General features: G+C 32.0%; 1 protein-coding gene and 1 long non-coding RNA gene across 2 annotated transcripts in view; both read left to right on the forward strand.

Moving 5' to 3' along the window:
* Window positions 1-1,649: 1,649 nt before the first annotated feature.
* LOC132716466 (uncharacterized) overlaps window positions 1,650-18,024 on the forward strand; it is a 42,532-nt gene continuing 26,157 nt past the window's right edge. The window contains exons 1-2 of the long non-coding RNA XR_009623809.1: window positions 1,650-1,701; window positions 3,953-4,018. This is a non-coding gene — a long non-coding RNA (uncharacterized LOC132716466). The remainder of the gene's footprint in view (window positions 1,702-3,952; window positions 4,019-18,024) is intronic.
* LOC132716465 (uncharacterized) lies at window positions 4,608-5,398 on the forward strand. The gene is made up of 2 exons (XM_060699749.1): window positions 4,608-5,002; window positions 5,271-5,398. Exons 1-2 carry the CDS (start codon window positions 4,663-4,665, stop codon window positions 5,390-5,392), a joined length of 462 nt encoding a protein of 153 aa, XP_060555732.1. The 5' UTR covers window positions 4,608-4,662; the 3' UTR covers window positions 5,393-5,398.

Below are 18,024 nucleotides of genomic sequence, written 5' to 3' on the forward strand. Positions count from 1 at the left end.
GGAATTTTATAAGTGACGCGGTTTTTACCACTAAATTAAAAAATGAAGACTTTTATATATTGAAGTTTAAACTTTTATAAGGCAAGGGTAAAGCGGGAATGATATTCTTCCCACAGTCCAAATTATGAACTTTCTGAAAATCTACTAAACAAATTTTATAAAAATGTTTCAAAAGAAGTTACTAGAAATCCAAGGACAAACATGGCAATACACCCCTGAAAGGGGAACCAGGCGTTGCAAACGCATTACATTTACTAAATATGGTAAATATCCTATAAGAGTAATGTAGTAATTATAAAGACAAAATTAGCCAAACTGGATTACACTTTATTAGTTCATTATGAAATTAATCGTATTTCGTTCTTAATGTATCAATTACGAATATATTGATCAATTTTGTAATATTTGTTGCACAATATAGTTAAGCAATTTCAAAATTCTTAACTACTCGTATTTGTTATTTTGTAAAAGATATATGATTTGTTATAATACGTTCAGGTCGTTTTGCATAAGTGTTGAAACACATTTATCGTCTATGATAGTAAGTACAATATTGACTATCATCATTATAGTTAATACATTATTGACTATAAAAGTAAGTACAATCATCTTTATCTGTTCTAACACTGTAATGAATCACTCTGTATCCTTTTGTAAATCTGAATTTGTTACCTCTTGGCTTTTCACACATACACTCAGTCAATTATTTGAGTATAAACAAGATTGCAACAATTCAGGATGAAAAAATGATCAAAAAAGCTTATTACATGTAAACAATTTCGCAGTGTTTTTTAAAAAGATTTAAACTGGTAAAATTTTAGTTCTTTTTAGACCATGTATTGCTTCTTTGCTTTCAAGTGATACTTAAGGTACTTCCATTCTTATAAAATTGACCCAATATGCATTCTGCCATTTTATTGTGACATGAAAAAGACAATTCTTCAAAGGAGTCCTGTCATAAATTTCTTACAGGTGCAACAGAATCAGATTGAGATAAATCTTGAACATGAGATGATAGAGAACTGAGAGAGATGGGATGTCTAGATTAGAAGAGAAATACAAAAACACAAAAAAGGGCAAGTTGTTTAGCTAATGCATTTGAGTATTGTTATAACAATGCTTTTACCACCGATAAAGTAAGGCAATTTTAAAGTAAGGCAATATTGATTTTCAAGTCTCATAAAATGGATAATAAATTCAAAAGGTCTTTGAAAAATACTGTGATTATTAAGGTGATAATCTTTTTATTGTATACGAATCATTAGTGAGAAAAAGATGTTAACATTTGTCGTTCTGTTAGCTATCATGCACGCTTGATTATATAGCCTCGTTTAGATTTCTTTATCTAAAACAATACGCTGAGGCGAACAGTGCATTTGTGAGTAATTAAAAAAAAGAATATATTTTGAATGGCATGAAAGTGTTATTACGTAAATATACTTTGTCGTCATCAACAGTTCTTACCTTCTATTTAAGGTAATTAAATGTAGTATTTGAACGGTGGTATCCAGTGTTCCGTTAGTATTATAATGAGTATAAGGATTTAAATGAACATTAACACAATAAGTATAATTAAAATGAAGTTCCTTCTTCGTCATGTGTATGCACGATAAACACATGATTCAAATAATATATATAATGTTACACTTTTCTTTCTTCAGCATGAATTGAAACTTCAACTGATAGAGCAACAGATAAAAGGTTTGTCCTTAAGTTTTAATTTGAACAAATAAGAGCTTATCTTTATACGAAAATTCTACCAGGTCATTAGACCATGATTTGAATTCAAAACTAAGTATTATCGAAATACATGTGTAGTTAAAAATCCTGTATTCGTTTGAAAAGAATTACATTTATTCCCTTGAATCGCACAAATTCGTATTGACCCTCATCGCTGTGGGTTTGAATCCTGGCAGGGACTTAGGATTATTTCTTGTGAGGAAGCTATCCGGCTAGCTTACGGAACGTCGGTGGTTCTACTCAGGTGCCCGTTCGTGCCTGAAATAATGCACGGAAGGGCACCGGAGGTATTCCTTTACCAGTAAAGCTGGAACGTCGCCAAATGACTTATACTGTGTGACGTAAAACTGATGGAAATTCATAAATAGGTTAGATTTGACAAAACAGTATGCATAACTCACATACGGTTTTTATGCTCCCCGAAGGGTGAGCATATAGTCGTCGCTTTTCCGTCCGTCCCTTCGTCCGTCCATCCGCTTTTCTTGTCCGGGACATAACTTTGAAACAACAAGAGGTATCAACATGAAAGTTTGTAGGTAGATAGATCTCATTGAGGACGTGCGCTGTGCATGCGAAACGTAACTCTGCCTTGCCTTTTTTGAATTATTGCCCTCTGTTTATTTTTTACACTTTGATTTTTGTCCGGGACATAACTCTAAAACTATAAGAGTATCAACATGAATGTTTGTAGCTAGACAGATCTCATTAAGTAGGTTTGCAGTGCATAAGAAACGTTACTCTGTCGTGCCTTATTTTTCAATTATTGCCCTTTGTTTATTTTTATTCTTTGAACTTGTCTGGGACATAACTCTAAAAGTATAAGGGATATCAGCATGAAACTATGTAGGTAGATAAATCGCATTGAGTAGTAGTGCATTGTTAAAGAACCATAACTCTGTCTTGCCTAAGTTTAGAGTTATTGTCCTTTGTTCATTTTGATATTTGAACTTTGTCCGGGACATTATAACTATAAGAGTTATCAACATGAAACTTTGTAGCTAGATAGATCTCATTTAGTAGGTTTACAGTGCAAAAGAACCGTTACTCTGCCATGCCATTTTTGAATTATTGCCCTTTGTTTATTTTTACACTTTGAACTTTGTCCGGGACATAACTTTTAAATCATAAGAGTTATCAACATGAAACTTTGTAGCTAGATATATCTCATTAAATAGGTTTGCAGTGCATAAGAACCGTAACTCTGCCTTGCCTTATTTTTGAATAATTGCCTTTTGTTTAATTTTACACTTTGAACTTTTTCCGGGACATAACTCTTATAGTATAAGAGATATCAAAATTGAAACTATGTAGGTAGATAAATCTTATTGAGTAGAAGTGCATTGTTAAAGAACCATAACTCTGTCTTGCCTAAGTTTGGAGTTATTGTCCTTTGTTCATTTTTACACTTTGAACTTTGTCTGGGACATTACTCTATAACTATAAGAGTTATCAGCATGAATCTTTGCTTTATAACGAGATATATCTTATTGAGTAGGTTTGCAGTGCAAAAAAACATAACCCTGTCTTGCCTTATTTTGGAGTTTTTGCCCTTTGTTCATTTTTTATACTTTCCCTTGTCCAAAACCTTCTCGGGGAGCATCACCGGTTCAACCGGTTCTTGTTAACATATGTTATATTAATATACTCGTACAAAATGCAGAAATAGCAACAAAGAGAAGAAGAATTTAAAAAATAAATTGCAGCTACATAGAGAATCAGATTTTGAAATAAAAATTATGTTTGAATATGTCAGAAAATAGGTGTTTGAGGAGTTGATACAGTTTATATAAATGAGGTCATACAAGAGACATTTCCTTAGAAAAAACATCGGTATTTCTATAGAAAAGCAACAATTAAAATAACATCAGATTACTAGAAAATTATTGTTTGTAAAAGAATAATCAATACATATTTTAAGTAATAATATTAAGATTAGAAAATATTCCAGAGTTTGCAGACTTATTTTTAAGTGGGCTTGTAACTATGAACAAAGTTAGTGTTGTTGTTGTTTTAATGTTACAAACACATAAGTGTTGGTCTTTCGAAATTATCTTGCACAATATTTGGTCTAAATAATTTATTATTATGTATTCCTCCCATTCAAATACAAGTCGAATTACTTAAAATAGGACATGCACATACTATGTTTAGCACTATTAAATATTATTTCCATAAATTTTTGTAATTGCTCGAGTTGTGATTTTATTTACAGATAAAGAAAATGAGCTTCAGCTTATGCTATATCTTAGACTTGCGGGAAAACAAAAGAATCTTAAAGGTACTTAATATTGAAAAAAAACTTTAAACAAGTGTGAATTCACAACTGTTATCGATAAAGATTTTTGTAAACATTGAAAAGAAGTCAAAAGGAAAACACATTAAGAACATTATTGTTATTTTATACATTCACTTGTTTGAGGACTAAAATGAGAATGTAACTTAAGTGAGTTGAACTAGCTATATTTGAAATACATATATCAATAATTCATAGTCAAAATACCACTTCTCTAACTTTTCCTTGTTGTTATTGCATACACACTGCGCAAGTAGGTGTATATTAACGAAGACGGAAACATGTTTTTACAGATATTATAACGCAAGCATGCTTTTTTTAATATTCATGACTCAGGGCGCCATGTCTAACGGATTTAAACGGGAAAGCATTACAAAACCTGTGTTACATTCATATAAAAAAAATAACGAAACGCATATGTAAGTTATTTGAGAATAGCGCTAATACACATGCAATCTGTGCGTGCATTAACAGCTGCATATTTTGATGCTCGTTAAACTGTGCATTAATTCAGTCTTTAATTTAAATCTATGTTTTTTTCAGAGCACTTCTCGCTTGATCTACAGATAAAAGTTATTGCTACAAATGGTGAAAAAAGTGTCGAAGGGAATCAACGTGTTTATGAAGTAATGAAAGACTATATTAAAGATAATGATTATTTGATTGGTTCGCCTTTTGGTGAAAGATCAACTGATACACCAATCTATCACATCGTAGAGTTCATCAAGGCCATAAAGAAATGCCGTATCGTTGATATTTCTTCCACTGACCAATCGTCAACAGATATACATATCAACTTCCCAAGTTCGAAGGCCATAGAAGATTTTCTTAAGGCTATCATCAGTAACGAATTTCAACAAGAACTGTTTGAGCTTAGACGATGGCTACAAGTAAAATATGACATTGAATCACATGACATAATTGCTAATTGCTCATCAAATGGCATAGATAAAGCAAAACAACGTCTGCGTAAGTTAAATATGGATAATAATGATATTTGATATATTTTACATTTAACAGTGTATTCTGCTCCAGTCGGTGCATTTGTTATCAGTGCAAATATAAAGTATTTATTGACTAATTAAATCAAAATTAGTTTAAAATAATCTTTTGCTCTATAACGTTAAGATATCAAAGGATTATCTAAGAAAGTTAATACGTTTATATTTTTTTTATTTATTCTGTAAACACAAAAACATGTACCAGATATTTGAAAGCGTGAATGTACTGTCTTCAGACTTTGCTGACGTAACCAGAAGTATGACTTGTGCCGAGCATCAAAATACACAATGTACTCTCTATTGTCCTGACCATGACACGTTTATATGTACAGCATGCAGGGAATCAAGACATAGGTAATTATACATTTCTTACAATCAGTAATCTTTAGTGGTTAATAAAGTTTTAAAGGTATCAAATTAAATAAACGAAGTTTAAAAGCACGCGACAATGACTGACAACTTATCTGTCAGAAACATTTAAGTTTGAGTTTTCTTAAATTACTTAAAGCAGTTTTTTAGAAAAAGTATGGTTTGACTAAAAAATAATTATTTGATACCTTTTATTTGAAATATTTATAGCTGCCATAAAGGATCTGTGTATCTTTGAAATAGATTTATACTTGAGATATATGTAATTATACGGTTGTTTGGTAAACTATAATTAATGAAAACGAAAATGTCAGCAATAGTCTCTTTTTTACAACAAAACCACATTTATTGACCCGACACTTTTATTTTTGCGTAGCAGACTGGCTTTTCCGTGAGTTTTACCCATGCCGTAAATTTCATCTGGCATGCGGATGCCAGATGAGTCACGTGCCATACAACAACGTCATTTAAGCGCCATTATGAATGAACTGCGTTTAAATGACGTCATTTTAGAAGGGAAATGTGTGCTTAAGATAACGTCATTTCGTTGTTGTTATTGAGGTTGTAAGTTCATGTGCTAAATGTAAGAAAATATGGATAAAATGACTTTAATTGCCATGAACATATATTATATTGAGGTAAACCATTTTAAATATGAAATAAAAGGGCAGAATATGCCAAAAAATATCTTACATATGTTTGTGGTTCAGATCGGAATATCTGTCCCCCCAGGAACCCGCCCATGGGCGCTAACTCGGCAAGCCTCGTTACCGCCCAATAGGCGGGTCCCCTCGGGACGGATATTCCGGTCCGAATCGCAACATATGACAGATATGATGGTTATTGCATAGGATACTGGCGTTAACGTGAGTTTTAGCCATGCCGAAAATTTCGTCTGGCATGGTGGGTGCCAGATTAGTCGCATGCAAATAACAACGTCATTTTATCGCAATTTATGAATAAATTGCGTAAAAATGACGTCATTTCGGTGCATTTTAGAAGGAAACTATCTGCTCAGGATGACGTCATTTCGCCGTTGTTATTAAAGTTGTAAATTCATACGCCATTGTAAGAAAATAGTTATGGATGAAATGACCTGCATTTCGATGAACAAATATCTTATTAACGTTAACCTTTTCAAATATGAAAGAATATGACAGAATATGCAAGAAAAATATCTGACATATGTTTGCGGTTCAGATCGGAATATCCGTCCCTCGGGTAACCGCCCATGGGCGGTACTTTGGCAAACCTCGTTACCGCCCAATGGGCGAGTCCCCTCGCTCGGGACCGATATTCCGATCTGAACCGCAACATATGACAAATATTATTAATCTGCCTTATACACCGGTGCTAGAAAAACCTGTCTTACACCCACCTCCTCCATGTAAGACAAGTCGCGTGCTTTAAATGACGTCATTTCCTCGCGCCTTTTATGAATAAGTTGCGTTCTTAGGATGACGTCATTTTACCGTTGTGAATGAAGTTCATACGTTACTTTAAGAAAAAAAGTACGTAATGAGAATATCAGTTTGTGTAATGTCTGTTTTAAAAATAATTGATACGTATTATGCAAGAAAAAGAATCACACACCGGTCGTCAGTAAGGTGGGAATATCTAGCTCTCGGGTAACTATTTAGCGGAAACTGCAGAGACCCGTTACCCTCGGAATAGATATTCCAGTTTGTACCGGCTGCCAGTGTAAGATTCTTATAATATTAAACTTATTGAAAGAGTTGAATAAAATCATATTATGCAAGCCTGTTTTATTCAACGAGTTAAATAGCTTTAGTACTGAATCTACACGAATATATTTTATTTGTTTCATAAATAAAATAATAAAAAAGTCATTTTTAATTGACGTAATAGAGTAACGCTAAAATTAGCGCGCTTTAACGCTATGTTTATATACATTGCAAATGACGTCACGTCAAAATGTGTAATATTTTTTCAATAATCAAAATTGGCCCTTCTATAACATGGCAGATAACTCGTACAGTTTATGAAAATAACAACCATTCCCTGAACATAATGACTATTTTGCACGTCGTTTATTTTAACGAATTGTTTAAAGGCCAATACATTGTTGCTGCTCGCCATTGTGCGATAAAGGCCTAGTGATGTTCAAAATGTCATCAGGACCGCAGACCAATGGTGTATTTTATAGCGAAATGGCGAGCAGTTAACAAGTACAAACGTCGTTAATATCTACTTTTAAATATCGCCACTTATCTTGGTTGCGTCATTTCTAAGAAACAGACTGTTGTCAATAGCAACAAACAGTTTAACAAACTGGCAAATGATAGCAGGAAAGGATGCAGACCCTTTTTAACATATACTTATATAGAACAGAACAGAAATTTATTTCGAAACGTATACAATACAGTATCTTGTTACATTACACATATCAAATATTATAAATAGATAAACACATGATATAATTCAAAGATTTACAGTATATTGGAGAATAAACATATATTGCTGCGAAAAAGATTTTGTATAAAATAAATGTATATCAGAATAATCTCATTTTTAATATCAGAATAATCTCATTTAAATATAAAAATTACTGGCGAAATCTAAACGTTTACAATATCTATGAAAACAATAACAACATTTTAACATTACATTTATGTATAACCTAAGCTTATCAACGTATCTTTTCTTTTACTATTTGCAAAATAGATAAATTTACATAAATTAAATAACATAGACTTTTCACATGACTGAAGTAGTTCTATGAATTTAAACATGCTAGGTTTTTTATAATAATATTTTTTAATGAATTTAGTGCGTATTTCCTGGTACAAATTACAAACAAGTATAAAATGAAATTCGTCTTCAATATCTTGTGTATTACAAAGTTGACATATGCGCTCATGTCTTTCAAGTCTGTTTCTACCAGATTCTATTCTTAAATTATGCGCAGATATTCTGAGACGGGTTAATTGTTGTCTTGATTTCATACACTTAATTTTATCTAAATAGCATTCCATAGAAAAATCATCCTTGATATGTCTATACAATGTATTTAAAACGTTATTATTAACAATATCTGAAAACCATTTTTGTTTAAAACATCAATGACTCTTTGTTTAAAAATATTAACAAAATCTTTTGGATTATAAAGTTCAGGACAATTCCACACCTCAGACAAACCAAATTCATCTAAAATTCCTTTTACTTTATATGCCCAGTTTTTTTACTCCTTTTTTACACTGATTTAATGTATTTATATACACACATTTGACTATGATAATGCTTGAATGTATCACTTTAAACCAATATTTTATTATGTGAACATATCTATTAACATAAAGTGGATATCTTCCTAGCTCACCATAAATTACTGCATTACAAGAGCTTATTTTCACACCAAGAATTAACTTGCAAAATTTCAAGTGTAATCTCTCTTTATCTTTAGATTTTTTAAATCCCCAGACTGGACAAGCATAATTTACGATAGAGCCGACAAAAGCATCAAATAATTGTAAGGAAACAGAAGGGGATATTTCATACTTGTTAATACTACATATTAAAACATTCATTGCTTTCAAAGCTTTACCTATAAGATATATATATAAGCACAAAACTTACAGAACTATAGGTACACACATTTTATTCATACATTCGATTATAATAGCTGTCATATTTTTAGACGCCAGTTTTTGGCAAATTCAACCCATATTTCTGCGCGCTTTAAAAACGAATCCATCACAAAAATTAATCGAAGTTGAGTGTGGAACTAGTTTATCCCCAATAAATGTAAATTTTATACGAAATTGATTTGATATAAAAGTGCAGGCTGTTTTTGTATGTGATCACACTGCCTTACCTATTTTGACATATGGATAGGAAATAATTTGGATTTGAAAATTTAGATATATTTAAAATGTTCATAATGAATTTCTACGAAAAATAACCAAATCTCGTTAATCGACCCCTCATATACACGCTAACGGGCGAACTTGGACGGTGTCCATTATCTATTATGATTAAAACTAGGATGGTTCTCATTTTGGAATCGTCTCTTTAAGGGTAAAGCAAATAAAATATAGTTTCAACTTTACAAATACATGACCAGTTTTCCTAATGAAATTCTCTTTTCCGTAGGTTCTTTCCGTTATATAGCTCCTTTCTTTTTAACGGCCCTGATTGCTCTTCTGACATTTTTACTGTGAATATTTAAATCGACCCTTATTTGTAAGAAGTTGATTCTATTTTGCTTGAAGGCACTCGGTTATATGGTTGTTTTGAGTTGAATATACTGTGACATTCTAACAACAGAAGCTTCTTCTGCAGTTTGAACGTGAGGTATTATGTTTATTAGGAATGTAAACACAGAGGGTTTTTTAGCAATTCAACAAAATAGTATATTCATCTCCCAATAAATCAATTAACAATAGCTCTTTATGTATCGCCAATGCCAAGTAGCTTTTATATATCGAACATGATGTTAGTGAATTTCCTCATACTGGTCTAAAATTCAGGTTACAGTCTTCAATTATATTGATTAATAATGTATCATCATATAACGTGTTATTCCTGAATTTGGTCGTTTTGAAATTCATCCCAATTTCTTTTTTCATTTCAGTGTGTTTTCTACTTTCAGTATTTATCTGGGACTTGAAATCTTAATCCCAGGTATTAACAAAAACCATTTTTTTAATTATGTTGCAATATTACTATATTAGTCCCTTTTGCTACTATTTATATATTTGTTACAATTATAATAATGAATGAAACAACAGATCTTGTTAATTTTGACTGACTATTGGTTTGTACGTTCCAAAGAAAATCATTTAATATTCTAATCTCTAGCAAACCTACCAAAGTTCATGATGTACAATGTCTTGTGTCCTCCCATTTATCTATGATATACAATTCTGGTAAAATCCAATTAACCTCAGAAAACTTTATAAGAATATCTAGTCATCAGATGTCGACTAGTTCATTGTCATGTGCTTCATTTCTTGCTTTGACGCCCTTTGATGCTTTGCATCAATGTTTTTCTTGTTATACATTTGTATCATGATATACCAGTTGCCACGGAAAATGCAAAGGCCATTTTGAGAAGATAAGTCCATGAATGTTGTTTTTTCGTTTTGGCTTATTTACATATGATGGATTTATATATTTCTTACCATGATAAGTTGATGACATTTGTAGAAAATGATTAGGATTATAGGTGAAAAAGAAAATGTACATACTTTGATACTTTCGTATATAACTGACTACAGTAGTGACACTTGTCGCGAGGATCGCGAAATTATATGACATGGTTTCCAAAAATGTGTAATTTTCTCCGGTGACCTCATAATTTTGTTTTACTTAATGTTATGCTCCGGCATAACCTTAACAAATTATTGTAGATATGTTCTCCGGCGGAGTACTTTGTTATTCCGGCGGAGTATTTTGTTATAAATCATGTTTCTTGACTTTCTCGTGATATTTGTGTTTTGGCGGGAATTATTTCATTGGTATATAAGCCAGATTTCAGCGTCACGAGACTAGAGCTTCTCAGGACTTCAAGTTATTATGGATAATGTTAACGTTTAGGTTCAAAATTCATATATATTGTGTTCTTTCGGCTTTAAAACTATATAGTGTTGGAAGAATAAAAGTTTGGAAATTATAGTTCAGTGTTTGTGCTCTCTATTAAAGTCTTTCTTGTGATTGGAGTAAAATAAAGTATAATTAAAGTATACTCCACCACAACACTGTTGCACTACTGTCATGTCACATTACATTTCCAAGTCTTTTAAGCCTTGTTTGTATTCAATGAAATTACTTTCCTTTCCGTGTGGGCATTAGTTAAAGCATTTTTTTAAAATTGTTACCTGGCCCCTCTCTAATGGACAGTGCATACGAAGTATAATAATGCAAAAATGATTAACAAAACATTCGGAATAATGTACAATAGTACGTAATATGATTAGAACATGGCTTGTGCTGCATTGCACCAACATTTGTACTTGTATGGGACAGATTGCACTCATTCTTTCCAGTAATGACGGACATGTTATAGTTATGAACCGGTTAACACTCGATAAAGCGGTAAAATACTTACATAGACACCAATGCAGCTTAAGCGGCGGGAGAAATCAATGAAAACGGCGATTATGAGTGACCTCTTATAATAATTAGATATAAATTACTTAACCAGGAAGCAACAATGATATTCGAATAGTGATTTAAGGTTATCATTAGAAAACTTCAGTTGTAATGTCATAAGGTTTATTAAATATATATGGGGATCTTCCCTTCCGTAGTTATTGTCTTTGTCCAAATCTTAACGTACACGCCCTTTAAATGCATATAGTATTAATACGTTTAAACGAATCGTTATTGTTTACCGTTAATTTAATTTGAAGTTAACCCGTTGTTTGTAAGTAAGTTAGTAACGCCTTTATATAACGAGGCTTGCACATTCAGTGTTCTGATCTTCCAAGTGGGCCACAGCTGAAGTACACAATTACAATGTTTAAACAGTTTAAAGTTTACATATACACCTTATATGCACAACGTATATACACAGCCATCATATTGAAGTGTGAGCCATGTAATTAAATGTGTATAATTTAAGTCATAACTAATGTTAGTTAATGGAACTTTTTGCACTATGCTAGATGATTGTATAGGAAGTATGTGCCGATATTTTTCTTTGTGATATATTTTTTGTTTCCATACTAATAAATGAACATTGTGTCAAAAAATTTTTTTCTAATTATAAAGCACATGTCTTGGAATAAAACAAGTAACGTCTGAAATGTCTCATGATGAAGGGAAACGTCGTCTCGACATCAAAAGTATAAAAGGAACCTATAACGTTAGGATCGACAATAAATTGATGAAGAGAGACAAAAATCGTTGTATTGTCTCTAGTATGTGCATGTTTACTAATAGTGAAGTACTCCTTGCTGATCAATGGAATCACAGACTGAAGAAATTGAACAGTTCGTACAAGGTAATTAGTCACTGTGGTGTACCTGAAGATCCCTATTTTGTATGTTATATAGGCAACGATACAGCTGTTGGTGGTTTAAGCAACAATACCATACAGTACGTGAATGTGTCAGGTAATATAAACCTAATGAAATAGGTGAGGCTAGATCATGATTGTCTCGCTCTAGCTTGTCACGGTGACACACTTTATGTTAACAGCGGAGATACAATTAACAAATATGACAAAGACTGTAAAAAAAGCACGTTCTCTATAATTACAAAAAAAATCTGGACATGTCCTACAGAGCCTCAATTGCTATAAGTGACAATGGTGATCGACTATACTTTAGGAATGATACAGATCTTTCTACAATAGATGCCACAGGAAATCTTAAATCCAGTTCACACTTTGACGAGTATGACATAAGTGATATTTTGATTGCTTGTGAAGGTATTGTTCTTGCATTAGATGTAACAAACAATCTTCATCAGCTGGATTATGATGGAAAAAAGCGTCGGACTGTAGATAGCATCCCATTAGATAATTTATATTGGCGTTCTATGTGTTTCGACAGAGAAAGATGTAGACTTATTGTTGGTGGTAGTGTAGACAAGATACATGTTTACGAATGCGAGATTTCGCCAAGTTAGTTAATAAAAATTGTTTCGGTAAACCAAGAACCATATGAAAAATGCATCGCTAATCTACTTTTGTTTATCAAATTTATAAGTTTGTATGATGGTTTATTTCTTCATCGAGTCAGTGCTTACTATTATGACGTCGCACTTATTTATCTTGAATGTATATGTTACAAAACTTTTTCATTATATAGGTTGAATAGTTACAAGTTTGAAACTTTTTTAAAATCCTAATCGAGATAATTAAACAACAAGTCAATCTTGTTGAAAAACTAACGAATGAATTGATATTGAGATTGATTTATCCCGCATATTGTCATTTCTACTAAGGCCTAAAGTAGATTTTAATTTGTTTCCCCTTCCCTACCTACCTAACAAATTTGCCCCCACCCAAAAGATTTTTCAAGCTCTAAGGGGATGAAAGTATTACAATAGGTACAATCTAATCTGATATTTATGTCATTTATGAGAAAAGGTCAAGTTCAGTATGGTCAACTTGACCGTCTTGTTGAAAGTGCTGTTGTGTCCAAGTATGAAAGTTATCCGTTTGGAAATTGCAAAAAGATATTGAGTTGCGCGGTAAATCTGTCACCCTACTTTCGATTTCGAAATTAGTGTCTTAATCACCTTATACCTTTAAATTTTAATCCACGCTTGCATATTTAGCTTTAAACTTATCTTACTTTTTCTAAAATAATCACATCTATTGTCATTTATGTCCGCCATTATTATGCTTCTTTTAGACTACGTCATACATGCACCAAAGTGAAGAAATAGTGAAATCTTAGCTCTGCTTGATTTTCTTTGGGGGTTTTCGGCGGGAAGTGTTTGAATCAATGTTTTGTTTTATTTAATTATTAATAGGCGCAACATCTACTACTCACTCCTTATTATTTTATTTTGAATATTGGAATAATTACGTATGGTAAAAGTACGTATTAATTTCATTTTTATTCATTGATATGCTGATTTATTTATTAACTGTTTGTGGTGTCGGAACTGTTCGAACCCCTTATGGATCCCCTTTTATTATTGTTTAAATTGTTGACAAACATTGTTGTAAATGTTTGAATCGCATGTATAAAAGACGCTGTATTACTGTTTGAAGTCACTCCGCAGCTTGAAAAACTTAAAGCTTTAACTCTGATCTGATTCCAGAATAGGTATTTTAACTTAACGATTTAATGGATTTATACTTACATTGAATTATTTGATTAATTTTAAGTAAGATAATCTTTTAGAAATACTTTAGACGGATGTTTGTTTTACTTCGGAACTTACGCAAGTTTCAGTAGCAAACGCTCAGAATTTATTAAATAAATTGTTTGTAGAAACGTTGATGATTTACTTTGGTTAATATAATAACTTAGATTGCTTTTAAAATATTTCACAAGTAGATTGTTGTATAGATCTAATTCTCTTTTAAACATTGCTTAGCCACCGCAACCTCATATTTGTTCCGCATTTTTTATGATGAATACTTTTAATCTTTCACAAAAAGGGAATGTTGATAAGAATGTCTGTTTTATTATAACAACATTTATATGATGATGAATAAATGTGCATAATTGAATACAAATGTACCTGGAATAAAATTTGTTGAAACGTTTTTCTTAGTTTATTATCGATCAGATTTTAGTTCTTTTAAAAAGCGTATAACTCCCTTATAATAATAAGTCCACTTGTCTTTGCTGCGGGGTCAAACTATATATACGTTACTGTTTTCCACATGTTTACGTGAAAGCAGAAGTCTCTGAACAAGAGTAAGCCTGATTCTCCGTGTCCCAGAAGGCCAGCAGGTAACAATATGTTTACAACCTTAGCATTTTCGGAAGGCAACAGTAACAGCAATGGCAACACAACAAATATATGACTGTAGCAATAGCTCTTTTTCTCCGAAAACGTCGAACTAAAAATACAAACATTGTTTTCCATTTCATTTATTATATAATAAAAAAATATTCTTACGTACTACAATGTCTTTGAACTATGCTTTAAGAAGTTTAAAAATCATATCTCAGCAACCGTAGACACTCATCCATTTCTTTATTCTGCGCTACTTTTGCACATTCCATACCTGATTTCTGTCTAATGTCAGCTCAGAAGGGAAATCATTTCAGGATCAAAAACACAGTTAACAAAGTTGTGTAACTTGATCAACTTTAAAAGATCATGACCTTCTGTTCATGTCAAGGTTGTTTATTATTAGTTAAAGTCACAACGACACCTTATATGTCAGTTGGGGATTTCACAGCTATACTGGTGGAGAAAGGCCACATTCGTGTCACAGGCACGAGTATCGGGCCTAGAAAGAAAAAGTATGACCAGATTGATAAAAAAACCTGTGTTCACCTTCAATGTGTCAAAAACTAAAAAAAAATATGATTGTGAAATATGAGCCCTTTAAATTATACTTGAAGATAAGAGTTCATTTTTAAGATGAACTCAGATTTCTTTCATTAATCTGATCATAATTTTTCTTCCTAGGTCCGATACTCATGCCTGTAAATTCAAACCTTGAAACTGTTCAGTGTTATCTTTGTGCAAATGGCATATATGTAGCCGAGATAATCATCAGAAATTGTGAATTGTTTTTTCCAAGTTCAAGGAGGATAACTGTAAAAAAACATCTGACCATGATCAAATAAAAACATGATTTTTTTTGAATATCAGAAAATGCATTGTCAACCCCGGACATACATTCCTACAAATGCTATAGCAGAAACTGCAAAGTTCAGATTGTTTACAGGTTCAAGAAGGATAACTCTGTCAAAACTCATCGGACAAAAAAACAATTCGAACTGGACTTTTCTGGTTAAATAACTAAACATGCGATTTCAAGCTTCTACATACTTTTCTACAAAAGTAAGAGTGCAGAAACTGGAAAAAAGTTTCCAACGTTCAAGAGGGATAGAGGGATAACTTTGTCCAAAATCACCGAAACATGACGAAATTGAACTTGACCTGCGTATTCCTATGACACATCCCTATATTGAATTCTAGTGTAACTGTTGAGGTGATAACGAATGGAAACTGATTTTTTTCAAAGTTAAAGAAGCATAACTCAGAAATTATCGAACTATAAGCAAATTCGAACTTGACATGCGTAATCCTTTGTCGTATCCATATGTCAAATTTGAGTTAAATGTGTACAACTGTTGGGAGATAATGAACGGAAACTGAAAATTTCTTATTATTTTCAAAATTCAAGAGGGATAACTTGGTAAAAAATTCATCGAACCATGACCAAATTCGAATTTGACTTGCTTATTCATATGAAATATCTATATCTAAAATTTGGATTGAAAGTGTACAACTGTTGCATAGATAATTAATAGACAGTTAAATTTTAAGTTCAAGTAGCATCCTATAATCATTTAATCAGTACATGACATAACATAGACCTTTTACGATGTTAAAAAATGTCAATATATATAAATCGATCTCAGTATAGTAATTATGCAACAGCTGGTGCAGCTCTATTAACAATTTTATTGACATTGATTTTTTTTTAAAACTTAAAAGATAATATTACCTTTGAGCAAGAAAAACAGTAAACTGAGTGACAATATGAACATTTGGACAGATTAATATAAAAAACAAACATTTCTAATTGTTAAGTCAAAATAATTTCGAACTTGGTCTTAAATTTGAATGTCTGTTATTAATTAATCATGATGATCATGCCACAATGGGAACAGTCTCGCCAGTTTGCTTTTAACAATTTCATTTTCAATCATTTACTAATCAATGCTGTTTCAGGTAATTGATTTATCCACTATGAGTGACCCTTCTCCAAACATGCTAATAATACATTGAAGACAGTTATACAGGACTAAAACCACAGTTAAGATAACACAGGAAACAAAGGATTTTTGTTTTTTGCAGTCAACTCTTTCGGATTCTCTTCTCTGAAGGAAAAAAGCCAATATTTTAAAATGCGTTTATTGAAAGGTCTTAAATAAGAACAAGAAGTTGCATTATATAAACAATCAGCTACGCGCCGTTACATTTTCCGATATAACGTACGAACGATTTCAGATGACATTATCCAAGGCCGATGCTTTGATAAACATACACATTTTTTTTTTTACACATTGTTAATAAAATTTTCATTTTAAACGAACCATGGCGTGATATGGCGCTTAGCAGGATAGGTCCCTTCATTCCTTTAACTTTGCTGTTTTTGTTGTTTTGTAACTTAACAAAAAGGCAGGTTTTGTAAAACGGAATGTGAAAATTTGGGACCACAATCTAGCTTTGGTATTAAGCATTTAGATATCTAAATACTGATGTAATGGATTTAAAATATTTCGGGATACAAGTGGATTTCAGTATGTAGGGCCTAGGGCTTGACTATGCTTAATTGGTTTGACTTTGTATCGATATTAAATTCTACTTCATTCACAATCTGAGATAGTTAATACTATTGTTTCAATCAAGTTATCTGTATAATTTTGCCTGAAATACCAATTAAACAGTTTACTCTTTATCCTAAAATGATTTGGACATATCTATATGTTTACTTCGGCGCTAAACGGATATTCGACTGACGGAGGAAATTTATCCGTAGTAGGGTATTATGATAGAACACTTTTTTGGTGGAAGGTTCATTCTCTCCGGTTTGCTTCATTCTGCACCTTTTTGGCATAGTCTATCATAAAATTATGTGGCCAGTTCGGGGCATACATGAAATGAAATATATATTTAAATTTGTATCGATATTTCTTTTCAACAGCCTTTTGCAAATTTGGTTAAACCTTAGATAAATCATGAAAGTTAATTTGTTGTTCTTGTCTTTGTATTAAAATAATATACAGTTCAATCGCTAAAGATTGAAATATTCAAAAACAGATTTATATTTGGCCCATTGACTGGCTCTACAAGTTATTTTAACGCCTATTTAAGAAGTTAAGCGGAGTGGTAGCGGTTTTTTTTGGGGATAAAATTGTCGAAGGTAGCATGTGAATTTTTAGATTATTCTATTTAATCTATCTTTACTCAATGATAACCAGACCCTCCTCCTACTACAAATTG

Source organism: Ruditapes philippinarum, unplaced genomic scaffold (assembly GCF_026571515.1).
Source record: "Ruditapes philippinarum isolate M1 unplaced genomic scaffold, ASM2657151v2 ctg6545_1_1_1_1, whole genome shotgun sequence".
Lineage (NCBI taxonomy): Eukaryota > Metazoa > Mollusca > Bivalvia > Venerida > Veneridae > Ruditapes > Ruditapes philippinarum.

What these genes read in the sequence shown, in the direction of transcription:
- LOC132716465 (XM_060699749.1), top strand. Translation starts at nt 4,663, where the DNA reads ATGAAAGACTATATTAAAGATAATGATTATTTGATTGGTTCGCCTTTT. An exon ending in TAAAGCAAAACAACGTCTGC is followed by an intron (nt 5,003 to 5,270) that starts GTAAGTTAAATA and finishes TACTGTCTTCAG; the next exon opens with ACTTTGCTGACGTAACCAGA.